Source organism: Haliotis cracherodii, unplaced genomic scaffold, assembly GCF_022045235.1.
Source record: "Haliotis cracherodii isolate W230 unplaced genomic scaffold, xgHalCrac1.p SCAF_20, whole genome shotgun sequence".
Taxonomy (NCBI): Eukaryota; Metazoa; Mollusca; class Gastropoda; order Lepetellida; family Haliotidae; genus Haliotis; species Haliotis cracherodii.
Genome location: NW_027266276.1, coordinates 6,244,129 through 6,263,401, shown reverse-complemented (window position 1 = coordinate 6,263,401; position 19,273 = coordinate 6,244,129). Strand labels below are relative to the sequence as shown.

Below are 19,273 nucleotides of genomic sequence, written 5' to 3'. Positions count from 1 at the left end.
TCTCTCTCTCTCTCTCTCTCTCTCTCTCTCTCTCTCTCTCTCTCTCTCTCTCTCTTCTCTCTCTCTCTCTCTCTCTCTCTCTCTCACACACACACACACACACACACACACACACACACACATACACAAAACCACACCACACCCCCAATTCCCGCTAACGAATCTTAAATGTGATATGTTCTGATATTTATTCATATTTAAGGTGTACTGATACGGCTACTATTAAGTGAAGTAACGTGAGCCATCGTTTTCACCAGTGCTGTATACGTTACTGTTAAGACGTATTGACAAAGGCCAAAGATCGACCCCTACTACCGCGACCCGCCTCGGCAAATGAACGAATGATGGAGTACATCGCCATCCTTATAGAGAGCCTCATTCGGCCGATGAGACTACCAATTTGTATATACATATCAATATTACATGTGGTATTAAAATATTTTTAGTTTAAATTTTACGTCATAAGATAGAGAAAATATATCATGTAATTTAAAAAAGATTTATGTCGAGAGTACATTTTAAAACACTTTTTATCCAAATTCCCTAAAATAACACATTTGGCATTAAAAGATCCATCCTCTTGGGTGTTATTAATAACAACTAATAAAAGCGTCAAAATTCTTTCTATATTCATAAGAAGTCTCTGCTAAAAGTGTTAATTCAGCTTAACGAATATCATAATAAAAAAGGACATTGTAAAAGGAAATGTTTTTCTTCTTTTATACAGTTCAAACAAAATGTTCATATTATTAAATTGGGGGACGAGGGGATTACAATAATAACCCGTTTCTATTTCTAGTTTTAAAGAGCCACGCCTTTAAGAAGCTAAAAATAGAACGCCTACGTCATGTGATCTGTCGGGGGAGTGTACCTTGGTCCGGCAGATAAGACAACCTGTCCGGCCTTCATTCGTCACCCCGCTGCAATAATGACCAGGGTCTTGACCCTTACGTTGTGTCTACTGGTCATGTTTAAATCTGGAATCTGTGACTTTCCTTTAAACACTTGCGACCCCATAAGCACGTGTTCATGTGAAACTTGGGAAGGACTAATTGACCTTCACGCACTTGCTAATACCGACGGGACTCCGCGGTGAGTGTGAAAGTGTGTATGATGCTGAAATGATATGCAAACGTAAGGTTTACCTGATGCGATAAGAAACTTTCGCATTGGTTCAATTTGGTCACGTGGTGTTTTTAATCTGTCTCCCGTCTGAAGGCAGTTCTGGCATGCGTACGTTTTCTGATTTAGCCGGGTGGTGCTCAAACACTGCAAGACCGACTCAGTGGTCTAGTGGTAGACCGTCCGCCCGGAGAGTGGAAGGTCTTGGGTTCGATCCCCGGCCGCTTCATACTAATATACGTTAAAAGATGGTACTTGTTGCATGCAGAGTGATCTCCCTTTAACCCGGACTCCGCTTATCCGGACTCTTGGGAACAAACATGTATATGTCATTTAAATGAATGCATATGATTGGCTAAGTTTGTTGTCAGACTGATCGGGATCAAAAACTACTTGCATCTTTAAACATTTCAGTGTCTCCAAACATTTCGGATGAGTGAGTGAGTTGAAATATAACGTCGCTTCGTCATTATTTTAGCCATATAGCGACGAGACCAAGTTGATATATATACACAATTTATTGATGAATATAGAGTTATATAGAAGAGCAATTTATCAAAGTTATTTGGGTATAGCAGCATTTCGGATGAGGTGAGGTGAGATTTTGGTAAGACGTGGTCAGGGGATCGAACCGTTGACCTTCCATGCTCGTCGTAGTTGATTAAAATAATGATCGGATTCTTGCCTGAGAGTGATCACAGTATTCTCAGCAAACAATGTTCTTTTTCTTGGTCCAGACTTGATTATCTTCAGACAGACGTGTCATTGCCGTAATATTGAAGTAAGTGAGTTAGTGAATTAGGTTTAACGCCGCTTTTAGCAGTATTACAGTTATATCACGGCGTGTCAGCGTAATGTGGGAAGAAAGCCCTAAGTGATGCAGGTCTCAGACATTTACCACGAGCACGGGTATGGTGCTGACAAACCTAGAAACATAATCGGGGCGAACCGGGATTCGACCCCACACTCATAGGTTTCTGGCGTGCCCAAGGGACGCAACTCAGCCCCGCGAATCGCGGCGCCTCAGACGACTGGGCCACCCGTGGCCCCGTAATATTGATGACTGTGGCATAAAACAAGACTCATTTAATTACTGACAGTTCAAAGAAACTCAATTCTCGGAGTGAAGTTTATAAATTTAGCCAGTGTCAACATGACATATACACGCAGCAATACTAACCAGCCAGCATTGGAGGAATTCGCAATGGGCTTGGATTCGCTAGTTTCGCTAGTTCGCAATCCGGTAACTGCCTCTACGCTTATATAAATTTTAATTAATGAGTCTTGATATCAAAGTGTATACCTAATTTCTATTTACCAGAAGTTTTGTTATCAAAATCTGCCCGCACACGTTGAACGAACTATATGCAGAAGTTCGATCGGAATGCGGTTTAAAGTGAAATCAGATCCGGGGTAGAATAGGTCTTCAACAACCCATGCTTGCCGTAAAAGGCGACTATGCTTGTCGTAAGAGGTGACTAACGGGATCGGGTGGTCAGGCTCGCTGACTTGGTTGATGCATGTCATCTATCCCAATTACTCGATTACTTACAGACCGCCGTCATATAGCTGGAATATTGCTGTGTGCGGCGTTAAAAAACAGTCAAACAAACAAACAAAAGTAAAGTGAAATCATGCAATGTGTCTACTCCATTGCTGCCTGGGGTATTATATAGGTAACGGAATAAGCCGATTTGACCCGAATGACTGCAATTATTGATCTCCATCTCTTGTTCAGTGACTAGTGGACGTTCTTTCAGTACTGCTTGAACTGGTTTTGTTTCATGTCACAGAGCATTCCAGATTCTTTTAAAATAAATCTTATTTTATTTGATCAAGTGTTATCGCACATCTAAACCATGGTTCGTTCATGTGGTGGGGACACGGCACGTGTGCCCTGGACCTTCAAGGCGTCCACTGTTGAAATATGCGTCCGATGGTCTGCAATTATCCCTGATGATGTTTCTAGGTTTGTCTCCACCATACCAATCCTCGTGGACTCCTACATCAAGCTAAAATATCTGAAATACCATTCAAAGCGGCGTTAAACCCAACTCACTCACTCACTCACTCCTGCCGCATATGACGTGTAATATATCCTCCAATACTCCCCCTGCAGATTCCGGGACATCCCCGACCCCGACGGGAAGACGTTCTACTCCTGGAACCCATGCTATGGCTTTGATGAGGAAGGATGCCGGGATGTGGCGGTAAGCTGGGCAACCTGGGCTATTTTATACACGAATTAAAACAGAGGCTCGAATCCGATTTTCAATATGGCCACCGAGGCAGCCATATTGAAAACGCTTTTTCTGAACTTTACTAATCCATTTTCTTTCAATATGTAACTGAAGTGTGGTATATGTGTAGGTCTTAAGACATAGGTTCCGTTTTTTCACAAACAATTATTGTAAGCACCGACTTCACCCGGACCTCACTCAACTTCTTATGTGAAATTACCAAACCTAGGCAGTTGAACGTTGGCTTATTTCCAGGCCGATGACTGTATTTTGTTGTTTGGCGTTATAAATGAAGGTGAAAGTACATACGGCTCAGAGTTGAAACATTGTGTGATTTAATTTTAACAGTAACTGTTGTATATTGCCATTTAGCTCTAAAATAGTTCATCTGTTCTTGCAGATTTAGAAACATTCTGGATATTTAGTTGTTTTATTTTTTATGATACTTTAGTCCTCTGTACGTATGCACTTTAGCTAAGTGGCTGCTGACATTTTCAACTGTGGACGAAATAACCAGGTGAGCTACATTGCAGTGGCACTATTTTTTTGTTTTAGAAAGAATATTACATGGTTATGTAAGAAATGTTAAAAATGCGATCTTTATAATCACGACTTTCGTGGGATGACTATAAATATCATTGCGCCATGTACACAGTTTTCGTGCAGCACGTTGTGCCGTTCGCGAACCTGACAGGTGAGAAGTGAGGTGAGATGAAATGGGGGTTAACGCCCCGTTCAAGATTATTGCGCTCATATAGCGATGTGTATGAACGTGTGTGTGGCATCATTTGAGTTCAGTCATTGTTTTACACAACAAGTAAGATTTCTGTTTCCACAGATGTGTAAGATCACGGACCACGGCTTGTCCAGCATGAGTCTCGGTCAGCAGTCCAGTCGTCTCTATGTGGCCGACACACGGTATGGACAGTTGCTGCAATACACGCAGTGGGGAGGTGCAAACAAGTACGTATATCATGATACAGTATACAGCCTGACGTGAATCCCTCTCGCTGGACAAGAATCCATAGAAATATATCATCTCAGTATGTTGGCCAGGGCAATCATTGTGTAGCTGACAATATGCTTCACTCCGTCACTACACCCGAGGACCCCACCTAAGCACCGCCGCTTCCTTATATTTCATACAGCTCAAACGTAATTTATCTACGGTAAAACAAACTCGCGCACTCACAGTGTCATTTCATTTATGTTGATAAATGTCTGTGATATTCCTCCGATGCCTGCTGAGACGTTGGTACAAAACACTCCATGATGATACCTAGACTAATACTTAGTCTGTGAAACATCTTTTTAAAAGAACCTTTCTTCTTCTGCTGTTTTTCATATGTGAAATCACGAAAACTAGACTTGGTTTAGTTTGATCTTGTCTAGCCTATGCTTTTAGCACACATACACACACACACACACACATACACACACACACACACACACACACACACACACACACACACACACACACACACACACACACACACACACACACACATACATACATACATAGCTCAGAATCACTACAAGAACGCGCGTGGCGTCATCATAATTTATAGGATACTGTTATTAGATGCCATTTAATTTAATTCAGCGTATTGCTAGATTCATATTGTAATTACCTAATACAATAGAACCCGAATAACTACACATGTATAAATACATGTATTGTACTTCATAACCATATAAACAGCATATATACATCAAATGGCCGGGACTAAAAAATAAGTTCGTTATATCCGTCAGTTCCTTATAAGAGTGTTCGTTATAAACGTAGTTTACTGTATAACTGTTTGCCGATCTTTTGAATCAGTACAATATCGAATATTTCTGTCCGCCTTCTATCCACGTCTCGCGTAGTTCAGGAAACGTCATCCTAACCTGTGACCACACTGCGGAAGGCAGCGTTACTCGACGCCCGGACAGTGACAGCGGCGGGTACTTCGTGAGTACAACGTCCAGCCTTCTAATACCAATCGGGTTTTTTACGGCTGCCATCGTTGCTGTTTTTATCTCAAAATCTTAGGCAAGGTCCGTTTTTATGTGTGGATTTGTTTGACCATCATGTTAAGACGGTAACATGTTGTTTGACCAGTATGTTAAGACGGTATCATGTTGTTTGACCAGTATGCTAGGACGGTAACATGGTGTTTGACCAGTATGCTTAGACGGTAACATGTCGTTTGACCAGTATGCTAGGACGGTAACATGGTGTTTGACCAGTATGCTTAGACGGTAACATGTCGTTTGACCAGTATGCTAGGACGGTAACATGGTGTTTGACCAGTATGCTAAAGCAGTAACTTGTTGTTTGACCATTAAGATAAGACGGGAACATGTTGTCAGGGCTTAAACATTGCACGTAAAATCCAAGTTAATCCATCAACTTCATGTTTTTGTTCATTGTGGCAGCCTTTATGTCACATTAAGACAGCAAGAAAAATGAAAACCTTGCAACGCTACTTATCTCAGCGTTTCCAGCCTCTTTGAACATTATTTGGGTTAAATGGTTAAATCTTGTTTAAATATACACAAAGAAAAAGGTAAAGCACACTCTAATATATTTTATTATTGTTTGGTCCCAATATTTGTAACAGTCATGAAAGATATTATTACGGGAAGAATTATGTTTTCTCGAGATGATGTAAGCAGTCATGCGTGACGAAAGCTCACGTACCATGCATGGTATGCCTTGCAGTATGCTACCCTCGAGTATCTCCAAAAATTATTGCAGGTTGGATTATGTCACCATGAGGGGCAACTTAACAGGGGCTCAGTACATCCAGTCGCCATTCCTCATTCTGACAACCACCCTCTTGCTACTCGACCTCAGTACCTTGATGACAATGCCAGGCCTCATCGTTCGCATGCAGTCGTGGATTACATGAGGGCCAATGCAATAACGACTCCACCCTGGCCAGCAATGAGCCTAGATTTGAACAAGATTTACGCCATTTGAAAGCAGCATTGCATCAGGAGTGGTTGTTGTTGACCAATCAACAGATCCAATGGAGGCATGAGGCGTAGGGTGGCACGCGTCATCCGGGCACGTGGCGGTTGTACCCGCTACTGATCTGTTTCACGTGTCATGTCAAGTAGAGACACATGAAACATCAAACGTAACTCGTTTACTTAATTCTGCAGCTCCATACTTTTTTTAGGTATTGTCTAGGTCAAAAACAGTACCTGTGTTACTATGATGTTTTCGTCAGTAAATTTCAATCACAACTCACCAATATCTTCTTTAGTTGTTGTCAAATGTTTGTTCTATCCGATGATATTGGTATCACCCAGCTCCTGTGGTCAGTCATCCCATGCCATGATTTTTGCCATTTGTCACGGTTAAGAAATAGGGGGTGCTTAACTTTTTTCATGTTGGATGTTTTTTTGTTATTCTGTAGCAAATCTCGTTTCAGTACCTAGAATTGAGGAGTAAGTACGCATGTCCAGTCAAAATAAATAGAAGCACAACAGCGCCGCCCACGGAGTCCACAACGAGGCACCGACGGCCGATACCCCCTGCGTTTATTAGACCAGCGATAACACCCTCCTCTCCTACCTCCCCGCCACTGTTAGCTCTGAACACGCTAAGTACAGTCTTCATCTGTCTCATGTAAGTGGAAGCAAGACCGTCACAGTATGAGGCCTGGCACTTACGTGCACACAGAAATGTATTGAAACCTGAAAATTTTGATTTTGATGACATTAACTGTATGGCGTTCACGGTCTTCCAAATATGAACCCCCTAAAATGAATGTGTAAAACTTAACACCACAACTTATATAATCCTGTCCACATTCATAACAAATTGTACGATATCATTATCATGTGTTTATGAATCTCTGTCAAATTGTGGTGATGTTCTCGAAAGGAAGAGCGCATCCTGCCCCACCGGTGGCATCCGTCACAAACACATGGTGTATTTCCTTTAGAAACTATTGTCTATTACTGTTGTATATCATGAAGATACTGACGTAAAAAGACGCCTAGTAACCACTCCGTTTGCACAGATTATTAAAATTTCAAGGAAGCAAACAAATTAAATATTTTTAAATATCAGCTAAACGAATGTGCTGTCAGGAAAGAAACCTTTAGAAGATTTTAGTTGTAAACTTCCTAAAGCGCAGATGCACGAGTTCTGTTTCCCGCTCGTATAGGTAATTATATACTACTCAATGTTTGCTAAGGGTCAGCACTTTAAAAGGTAATGTACTGATGGACACGAATAAGGAAGCAATAAAACATATTAAGAAAGAAGCAGTACATACAAATTCAAGCTCATACAAATTCAACACATGTCAGAATCAAATGTCAATATCTGGTGAGTCCCCCATGTCTATGGATTTTTCCTGTCTCTAAAACTAAGTGTTGCCTTATTTATTTCCACCAGTATAGGTCAAATTGTGTGCATTTGTTGAAATAGCCAATGACAATATTTCGTGAAGACATGTTTATTGATCAAAAGTCCGTTGTAGCTTCGTTTTGAGTCCGAAAGGAAATATACTACTCAAAGTTTGCCGAGGGTCACCATGATAGATGGTAATATGTCACATTGTATGCATCTGTTGAAATAGCCATGCAGACATGTTTAATGAACAAAAGTTCGTCGTCATGTGCCACACAATGCCAACAAAGAACATCAATAATAAATCAGGTCACCCGTCAAAATGAGCGTATCTGACCAAAACTGAAACGTACAAAAAACACGACAACAAATTCATTATCAAAAGAAAAATCTCAGTAGCGAGTATGTGATCCATGTCAGCCTGGCACCGACGTCTCAAGCTCCCAATAAGTATATGGAGTGTGGCTAAGGAACAATGGTCCACTCCTCAGTGAAGGCATTGCCGAGATCCTGTTGAGTTGCCGGAATGACAGGGTGTCGTGAGAGGGCGATCTGCAGCTCGTTCCACGTGAGATCGACGGGGTTGAGGTCTGGTACAGTCCATGGTATCCTGCTCCAGGTAGGCATCAACGACCCTGGCACGATAAGGTCGTGCGATATCGTCACCAATAAACGGCCTCATGTCCATATCCAGAATGTCATCCCTGCAGCGCCACCGTTCATCGTGCCCCGCTGTAGGACAAGGAGACCGTTCTTTCAGCTCTACAGATCCTACCTCAAGTCATGATTGAGCCCCCTCCATAGTGACCATAGCGGCTACGTTGAAATCCTGAAATCATTCTCCTTGTCTATGCCACACTTGGGTACGACGATCTGTGAAGTCTAGGCAGTATCTCGAGTCTTCATTGACAAGGACTGGGACTCGTGTTCTGTCGTGTTCTGTACATTTGGCGTGATCTTCAGCCCAATCCAAACGTGCCTTCCTGTGATGTCGGATCAGGGAGATACGAATGCATGCCCTCCGTGATCGGAGACCAGCCTCACGGAGACGATTACGCACTGTCCGAGTAGAATCGTTAATGCCACTGTCATTTCTGAGTGCGGTGGCAGTCACGAAATGAAGACGCCTTACTGCAATCAAGAAGACCTTTCTTCCAACTATGTAGTGGAATGCTCCAAACGTCTGGTATCGATTCCATGCCCTGCTGATCACACTTTGGCTGAGACCAAAGACGTTTGCAACGTGACGTTGTGTTGACCCATTTTCTAGCATTCCCATGCATCTGTGTAATTCTTCGGTCGTCAAACGTCAAACGCTCTGGCACCAAATATGCATTGTTGTTGTGCTCTTTGATAATGATGTGCAACGATTCTGTCACGATACACCCGAACACAGGATTCAAGGAGCAAACTTTGAGTGGTATATATTTAAAAATATAGAAAGAAGAAGAGTTGAAAAGAAGATTGTGAGATCGAATCCCGTTCGCCCCGAATATTTTTCTAGCTTTGGCAGCACCATACCCGTGGTCGTGGGTTTCACGAAATTGGTAAACGTCTAAGACCTGCATCGGTTCGGGCTTTCCTACCACATAAATCTAACATACCGTGATAGAACTGGAATAATAGTTCAAAACGGTGTTTAACCCAACTCACTCACACACTTCCTTTTCAATTACATATATTATTTCTCGTTCAAATGCAAGTGTCACATTGAAAGTTTGCTGCCATTGTATGAATGATGAATAATGATGCAATGATATGGTTAACAAAGTACTTTTTATTCCAGGGTGTTGATGGTCCTTCTGATTGTCCTAGCGTCAGTTATGTTCTACTTTCTCTTCCGTCGGCTGAAAGCTATCGCTGGGCTAGGATCTGCATATAAACCGTCACCTGTGGCAATCAATGGCAAACATCGCATTGGCGAGCCTTGAGTACAATAATGCCCGAGAAAGCGAAACATGGCCGCAACGATGAAACTCGGATCACCTGTCACATTCACTGCTGTCCTGTAAAGACTCTCAGTAGGAACTGTGCATGCATATAATCTGGCCCAGGATTGAAAGTTATTTTTTTTCGATCCATTGAGATATTAACAAAAACAGCAAAGTGCCTAGGAAACCATAGGAAACCGAGAGTGTAATTTTATGTGCACGTCCATCCATGCCATTGATTCATGGGTAATAATTGTGTACACCGATGATCCTGCATTAGTGCATGGCAAAATATAATTAAAATTTCTAATTGAAGAGAGTATTTAAATTATATTTTAAAATTATCAACACCGCCAATAAGCTGTCAATAATATATAGCTATCGGAATCACCATCAAATTCAACCAATCAGAAGCGCGTAAACAACTTGAATCTTAACCATCCTATGCAGTGACGTCATACAAGTGTAACGTTGAACAAATAAAAGATTATGGCCTACGTTTTTTCGACTCACTCATTCAGCTGTTTGTTTCCAGTTCCACAAATATCTGTTCCTCGTTAGCCAATCAAAATGCTGGAATATATACATATTGTTTGTAAAAAATACCCGATAATAACTGTTGAATCCTAGAAGGGACATTGTCGAGTTGTCGCGATGGCGCATTGTCTCCCTTTCAAAAACAAGTAAAAAGTGTAAAAAAATACCCAAAGCGCACCAACGCGAACGCGAGATCGCTAAAATGTCGCAGTTTGATTAAAGTTTTTGTGGAATATAGGGAGGGAGTGAGTGAGTATGGTTTTACGCCTATTTAAGCAATATTCCAGCAATTGCAAAATCACGCTTTAACCACTAGGCTACCCGACCGCCCCTGATATATGATATGATATTGTGATGGTACATAAGCTTTGTTCTGTAACTTGTATCGAGTTACCACGTGACCAAAACACGAAATGAGTTAGTGAGTGAGTGGATTGGGTTTAACGCCGCTTTTAACAGTATTCCAGTTATATCGCGGCGTGTCAGCTTAATGTGGGAGGAAAGCCCGAAGTGATGCAGGTCTCGGACGTTTACCACTTCGATGAAACCCACGAGCACGGGTATGGTGCTGACAAACCTGGAAACATAATCGGGGCGAGCCGGGATTCGAACCCACAATCATAGGTGTCTGGCGTGCCCATGGGACGCAACCCTGCACAGCGAATCGCGGCGCCTTAGACGAGTGGGCCACCCGTGTTAAATGTTTTTTAAAGAAATCGATCAAGGAGACGCGCATTTTCTGTTTATTTCATTTCATGTTTTATTATATATTAAGAGATCATATAAATTTATGCTGTGATAACTCTACTTTATTTTACTGTATGCGTTCAGAAACAATCACCATTTTGTGTTTTTTAGTGAGTGGTGTGTGGCTGCTTGTACTATTCCGGATTGATGACGATTTATAGTGCTAGCCCACTGAGATACCATGCCGCAGTTTAACATGAATACCACCTCGGACACAGTATACTGACTCCGAGCCGACCAGTCCTTGTTTTTTGGCGCCTGAATGCCGAGCGCCAGTCAGAATAACAACAAGTACCATCATTTAACGTGATTTGGTATGACGCGGCCGGTGATCGAACCCCGGACCTTCCGCACTCCGGGCGGACGCTCTACCACTAGACCACGGGGAGCATGTGCAGAAAGGGAATTCCATTTTGACGTATGTATGTCACGTGTTACTTTAAGTTTTCAACGTTTGTGTATCGTTCGATGTCTTCCTTTAAAGTATGCAGACCTAGTGGACCAAAAGGGACCCTTACCTGTCTTCTGTATCAGTTCCGGAGTAGCAGGATTCCAACTGTATATACCTGTCTATTAATGTAAACATGGATCTAACAGACCAATAGATAAGAAGTTACATATTTTTCCAAATTTACACTATACAGTAAACTACGGTTATAACCAACTCAAGGGGACCAATATTTTTAGTTCGTAATAACCGTAGTTCGTTACAGGCATATATACAGCATTTATACAACAAATGGTCGGGACTAAAAAATAAGTTCGTTATATCGGTCAGTTCGTTATAAGCGTGTTCGTTATAAACGTACTTTACTGTATTACAAATGCCAATATTCATGTTTGTAAAATACAGAAGTGACCAGTATGTGACCTCGATGTGTCAGTATTGAGTTTTAGGATTTATGCGCTTGTTCATTAAACTACCAAGTACTCTGACCCACATCCCACATCCCACATCCCACCCCAAACATTGATACACATCATATACTAGACACATGTCGGGCTTGGTGATGGTCAAAGTTCAATCGGAACGTGTCACAGAGATAAACCTCAATATAAACCTACGTATCAGGCTGCAGTGGCCACTTCAAATAGCCCTAGATGCAGCCATGGTGAAGTCAGCAAGCATTGTGTTGATGATCGGTCTCCTTGGTATATTCAGACAAGGGACCTGCAGTGTCCCCGTGAAACCCTGTGCGCCCAAGTCTAGATGTTCTTGTGTTAACGCTGACGGGTTAATAGATCTTCACCCCCTTGCAAACAACGATGGAACACCCAGGTGAGTGTAGACTGGCGCAGTGTCCATTTTATTATTAAAACGTAATAATATAATGTCTCAAATTACCTGACACAAGCAAACAGACAATAAAGAACCAAAAAATCTTGAAACATTTGTCCAAAAATCGTTTTCGGGGATATTTCGCTATTTTAATCATTCTGAACACACCAGGGACGAGGAAAAAATATATATCGCATTTTTTACATTTAGTTTTTGTTCATGCAGAGACTGCTTCAAGTCTAAGGTGGGTTGTGATGTGTACTTATACCTAAAATGATGTCATCTAAAACAAGATATGATATCTAAAAGTCTGTCCCGCGCAATGCAAGATAACCCGTTATTAACTTGAGATTATGACATTTATCACATAATGGATAGGATAAAGTCGTATCCAGCGGGGTCACTTACTTCTTATACTGTAAACTACGGTTATAACGAACACACTTATAACGAACTTACGGATATAACGAACTTATTTTTTGGTCATGACTATTTGCTGTAGTTATGCTGTATATATGCTTATAACGAACTACGGTTATAACGAACTAAAATTAGTAGTAGAGTTCGTTATAACCGTACTTTACTGTATATATGCACCTATATAAGGTCAGGTAGGTACTGCTTACAGTGTTTACAAACATGGAATGCCCCTTGTCTTTCGGCGATCTGTTCAGATTTGACCTTCGGGGTTCTGGACAAATTGCTTGGATTATATATCACAATTCAATTTGGAAGTCATTTTTACTTCAGGTCGATAGGAATGTAGACACTTGAACCAAAACATACCCTTGTAGTTGTTTATAAAACGTACACTGAAGCAAACTGTGCGTCCTTCCATGCCTTTGTTGCACAGGAACTTGTTATTGGTCAGTAAATAAAAATATATCATAATATAAAAATATATTTTTATTTATTGACCAATAACGGGTTTCTGTGACTCTTCAGTCTACAGATTCCAGTGTACTTACCTTCAATATACTCCCCCTGCAGATTCCGGGACATCCCCGACCCCGACGGGAAGACGTTCTACTCCTGGAACCCCTGCAATGGCTTCGATGAGGAAGGATGCCGGGACGTGGCTGTAAGAAAACTGGAATACTCTACAGAAGAATACAAGTTATCATATCAGCAACATTTCAAAATGAACCATCAGATAATTAAATTATAGAATGATGGAGAGTAGTAGCTTTCCAATATTTGCACATGCGTATTTAGCAATTCTCAATGCTGAATCGACATGACGTCACATTGATTCATTTTTGAGAATAATAGGGTATAACGCCATCGATTGTTCATGACGTCATTACACTATTACGTCATGAGAACCAAAGGCGTGTTGGATTGACACTTCATGCGTTTTTCCCAGTGCGTACCATGCAGTATAACGTCCTTAAATCTCGGAATTACAAGATTCATTGACGAAGGACAGACAATCCTGGAGCCTGTTGACAGTGAAAATCGTGTTTCACTTCATGCATTCGAGGCGGCACGGATGGCCCAGTCGTCTAAGGCGCCGCGATTCGCGGTGCAGAGTTGCGTCCCTTGGGCACGCCAGACAACTACGATTGTCTGATTGTTCGAATCCCGGTTCGCCCCGATTATGTTTCTAGGTTGTCAGCACCATACCCGTGCTCTTGGGTTTCACCGAAGTGGTAAACCACTGAGACCTGCATCACTTCGGGCTTTCCTCCCACATTAAGCTGACACGCCGTGATATAACCGGAATACTGTTAAAAGCGGCGTTAAATCCAATTTACTCACTCACTCATGCATTCGATCCTCACTTGCCAGAATCCGAGATCGATTCCTTGTTTTGCCCCGACTGGTCGATCAGCTATGTCTTCTCGAAGGACACGACTTCCTTTCCTCCAACAGTAAGCTGATACGCCTTGACATAACTGACGTGCACACCATTCAGTGTTGCGCCAGCCCGACCATTCGTTGAATATTTACCGCGCATGTCGTTAATCCAATGGCGACAGAAAGCACCTTCAGTAGATTCAGGGGGCACAAGTCGCCTACAAGGCAGAAGTTCTCTGTGCAGAGTTGCGTCCATTAGGTTTAAACCTGTCGTGGGACTGAAACCCATAATCGTCTGGTAATGTTTCTTTGTTTGTAAGCACCTTACCCGTGGGTTTCTCTAAAGTGAACAACGTCTGACTTCCGTATAACTTTCCTCCCACACCAAGCTAACACGCTGTGAGGTAACTCGACTATTGTTCAAAGCAGCGTAAATCACATTTACTAACTTACTTACTTGAACAGACTAAAGGAGACCATGTGTTCCAAAAACCTATTTTGACCATTTCAGGTGTGTCAGATAAAGGACAACGGTGCCACAAGCCTAAGCCTAGGCAACCAGTCCAGTCTGGTGTTCGTGGCTTCCTCCGCGTACGGCCAGGTGTATCAGTACACCAACTGGGGAGGTGCTAACTTGTAAGTGACTCGACTGGTAAAGAAAGGCGAGTTATAATATTTAAATGCAATATAATATCTAAATGTGAAGGTTACATCATATACGACTTTTCCATTTGACAAGAGGCTGGTAACATGACTGCGAAAGTGGCGTCCATGTGCGTATTAGTGAACGAAACAGTTTGGCGGATTTTTCACGAGACTTGAAGTGACGAGAACACTGGGAATTCCCCATCTTGAATAACTACGGAACAGTTAAATCTTATCATTTTGACACGTTAATCTTGAAGTCTGGGACTGCCTTCTTGTGATCGATTATTATGGCTACGAACCAGGGCCCCGTTCCACTAAGTGATCTTAGCAGTACGGCTGTCCTAAGTCCTATACTTTAACATTGACTGACGATTGTCGTAGCACTAAGATCGCTTTGTGAAACGGGCCCAACAAAAAAACATACACTCAAATCGATTCGTCCTCAGACTGTCCATCGTGAGACCCGTGAAGATCCGGAGTGGAGTAGGTCTTCGGCAACCCATGCTTGCCGTAACAGGCGACTATGCTTGTCGTAAGAGGTGACTAACGGGATCGGGATTTGGCCTTGACTTTATATAGGTTCATACTCCAATGAACTCATAGAAGATTTATATTGTAGACTTTCAACAAACAGCATTGTTCACACATTGCAATGACGTCACAATAACAACAGCATCACACTTATCATTGTTGTCACGTTGAACCTGTTAGCTTCTCGGGGCGGTCGGGTAGCCTAGTGGTTTAAGCGTTCGCTCGTCACGCCGAAGACCCGGGTTCGATTCCCGACATGGGTACAATGTGTGAAGCCTATTTCTAGTGTTCCCATCGTGATATTGCTGGAATATTGCTAAAAGCGGCGTAAAACCATACTCACTTACACTGTTAGCTTCTCAGCACAGTTGCATATAACAGACACTCCGACTCTTCATTACAGCGAATTGTAAAGCATAGCTGATAATAATCAGTCTGATACGCTGGCAAGAACATACAACCACTTGTACATTCATTTCGTAAAATTGGGGGCACGGGTGGCCCAGTCGTCTAAGGCGTTGCGTCCATTGGGCACGCCAGAAACCTATGATTGTGGGTTCGAATCCCGGTTCGCCCCGATTATGTTTCTAAGTTTGTCAGCACCATACCCGTGCTCGTGGGTTTCACCGAAGTGGTAAACGTCTGAGACCTGCATCACTTCGGACTTTTCTCCCACATTAAGCTGACACGCCGTGATATAACTGGAATAATGTTAAAAGCGGCGTTAAACCCAACTCACTCACTCATTTCGTAAAATTAGTCCGACACACAGACTCTTAAAAGAATCTCAATTCTTAGTAACAATGACCAAGAACAGTGAAGAAAGGTTCACTTCTTATTTCAGTTCCGGTAACGTGATCCTGACATGTGACGCAGGCGAAGAGGGCGTGGTCACAAGACGCCCGGATGCAGATTTTGGCAGTGAGTTTGTGAGTAGTGTAGCTTGGTCTAAGCTTCTCTTTCATCTAAACCTATTCGTTTCAGGTCAACATAAGGCTTGAAGCTGTCAGCATCTTATTGTTCCTTCGTTTTACCACCTTAGCAAATTCTTCACAGCCTTACCTAGTTCGCGGGGTTGTCCAACCTCCTCAGCAGTGCCGCTGGTGTTGGTAGAGCGTAATACTTCCCAATGTTCTCCCGCTAAGCTCACCCCAATCACATAGATCGTTATGGCCAGTTTGGGGAAACTTGATCACTTCACACTCCGGTGCAGTGGTGATAGCAGCATGATACCACTGCCACGGGCTAATTTGCATATCACGTGACCGGACTTTTCTCTTGTTTGTAAACAAACGCGCTTTTTCAGAAATCAGAATAGAACGGACTAATGCAAGTAGTTGGGTGCGCTTACATATTGTTTTGCATAATGATATAGATATGCTACTACAACTGCGACAGTGAGTTGCATAACAATACATATTTACAGATCAATATGGCTGGCTCTCCGTAGGACTTCGATGACAGCACGTGGAGGCGTACAACCAATGTGAACATAGGATAACTACGCAAATGGAAATAGTTTTTCACGATTTAAGATATGTTCTCAATGAAAGTTAACAAATCTATGACATATGTTTATCTAGATATGTAGAGTTGTCAAAAATGAAACAAATGAAAAAAATATGCAATATCTTGAATGGACTGTGTAAGATGTGACGAATCGTCACATGGCGCTGGCCTGTGGCAGAGGTACTATGCTGGGCGCATTGAACTCTGGGTAGGAGAGTGGATCACTACTTCGCGTGGCAATCACTTCTAGTTTAGATTCATACACCAAGTCAAAATCATATACTGCTTATATAACCTTCCTTGAAATTGGCCGTCGTGTGATACGTAATATAAGCGGAGGGATCGGTCGTTATGCGGTTTTCAGTGAAATTATGCAAAATCTCTACCCCGTCACTGTCCGGCGTATTAGGAGGGCAACGGAAAAAGGCGAGTTTTCCCGAATGTATACTGTACCAAGAACATTCCCACCCTTCACCTTCGCTAACTTCCTGGTACCTGCGGTGTCACCAGTATGGACGCAATTATTGCAAGAATCTTGAATATTTTAAACCAAGCACAAATTGTATTAACGTGTATATTTTGTGTGTCTCTGTGAATGTAATTAAAATGAATTGCGAAATGGTTCCCAATTGATTTACTATTTTCTAGATTTATTAACTCGTTAGTTTGATATGACATGTGCGAGATTCCAGACTTGCTAAATTTATCCCAATTATTTTCAGTTCACAAACGTAAATTAAAATATAGTTTCAAATGGACAAACGATCAAAAACAATAACGCAGGGGTAAGCAATATTCTGTGTCACGACAATCGCCGTGTGATTGTAAACATCACTCCCAGTAGGATTTCCGCCTAGCAACCCCTGCTTGTTGTATATGGCGACTTAGTGGATCGGGTGGTCTGGCTCAGTCGCCTGGCTGATTGCATGTCGACGTATCCCGGAAACGTGGATCGTTGCTCATGATATCAATCACTGGATTGGCTAGTCCAGATTCGATACAGACCGGCGTCATACAGCAGGAATATTGCTGAGTGGGGCGTTAAACAAAACGCCGAGTAAACAGGTCAGTAGGCTGACCTATCGCTCTGAGGAGCTTTGCCTACTATAATGGGGATGACATTTTGCAATCTGTTTCCAAAGTAACCGTTGACATCTGCATATTGTTTTTTTTAATATAAATTTGTGATTTTTTCACAGTACCTTGAACTGAAAAGCAAGTACGCATGCCCACAAAAGATCAATGTAAGTACCTCATCAGTACCTACGGCCTCCACGACAACGCATCGACGGCCGACAACTCCAGCCTTTATCGGAACAGCTAAGACTCCGTCCCCACCTCCCACGACGGAGCAGCCACTATTTGACATGGACAACCTCGGTGCCTTAATGATTGTTGTTTTGTACGTAACATGCATACTTCTTTCCTTGTATATTTTATTGATGTCTAACACGATAGAGGGTACGCTGGGCAAAGTCTTCCATGGCAGCGGAACACTCTGTGCAAAGTTGCCTCCCTTTGGCGCGTCAGAGGCCTATATCATGGGGTCGAGTTCCTCATAAAGATGCTTGGTATGTCAGCACCTTTCCATGTTCGGGGCCTTCGTCAATTTAGGAAACGATTAAGACAAGAGTCACTTCGTGATGTTCCCCACACTGAAATATTGAAACCGAAACACACTCACTCTACCATACCTTCTTCCAATTTGTTTTGGACCGCCTCCGTGGTCTAGTGGTAGAGCGTCCGCCCGGAGAGCAGAAGGTCCGGGGCTCGATCCCCGGCCGCGTCATACCAAAAGACGTTAAAAGATGGCACTTGTTGTTACCCTGTCTGGCGCTCGGCATTAAGGGGCTAAAACAAGGACTTGTCGGCTCGGAGTCAGTATACTGTGTCTGAGTGGGGTATTCATGTTAAATTACCTCATTATTAGACCCGTGAAGATCCGGGTAGAATAGGTCTTCAGCAACCCATGCTTGTCGTAAAAGGCGACTGTGCTTGTCGTAAGAGGCGACTAACGGGATCAGGTGGTCAGGCTAGCTGACTTGGTTGATGCATGTCATCGATCCCAATTGCGTGGATCGATGCTCATGATATCAATCACTGGACTGTCTGGTCCAGACTCGATTATTTACAGACCGCCGTCATACAGCTGAAATATTGCTGAGTTTGGTGTTAAACAACAAACAAACAAAACCTCGTTATTATTCTCGTCTGTTGTTTCTAACATATTTATGTTTCTTCAATGTCACTGAATATCAGCAACACTTCAGCAATCTCAGCCACATTATCCTTATCCTTAATATCTAACTATTATTTGTCAAACCGAAGCACTTTACAAGTTTTGGTATTTTTCATTTACAGGGCAGTGCTGTGTCTGCTTGTTGTGGCAGTGTCAATGATGATATTTTACATCTTCTACCGTCTCGGCGATGCGATGACGACTGCAGCATCCCCAAAGCAGGACTACGGTAGCAACTCCTCCCTGAAAGGCAATGAAAAACAGAAGCTTGTCACACCTTAAGACATCACCTCCATGTATCTGTCAGCAAACCCGTATTAAACTAGCTCAAGACAA

General features: G+C 42.4%; 2 protein-coding genes across 2 annotated transcripts; both read left to right on the top strand.

Annotated features, from left to right (window-relative positions):
• The first annotated feature begins 902 nt into the window (after nt 1–902).
• Nucleotides 903–6,988, top strand: LOC139470367 (uncharacterized). Its single transcript, XM_071252764.1, has 5 exons — nt 903–1,092; nt 3,242–3,332; nt 4,201–4,325; nt 5,232–5,316; nt 6,788–6,988. The coding sequence occupies exons 1-5, from the start codon at nt 929–931 to the stop codon at nt 6,986–6,988; spliced, it is 666 nt and encodes a 221-aa protein (XP_071108865.1). The 5' UTR covers nt 903–928.
• Nucleotides 6,989–12,005: 5,017 nt separating this feature from the next.
• LOC139470169 (uncharacterized) lies at nt 12,006–19,273 on the top strand. Its single transcript, XM_071252471.1, has 6 exons — nt 12,006–12,210; nt 13,201–13,291; nt 14,522–14,646; nt 16,034–16,118; nt 17,898–18,100; nt 19,060–19,273. The coding sequence occupies exons 1-6, from the start codon at nt 12,041–12,043 to the stop codon at nt 19,217–19,219; spliced, it is 834 nt and encodes a 277-aa protein (XP_071108572.1). The 5' UTR covers nt 12,006–12,040; the 3' UTR covers nt 19,220–19,273.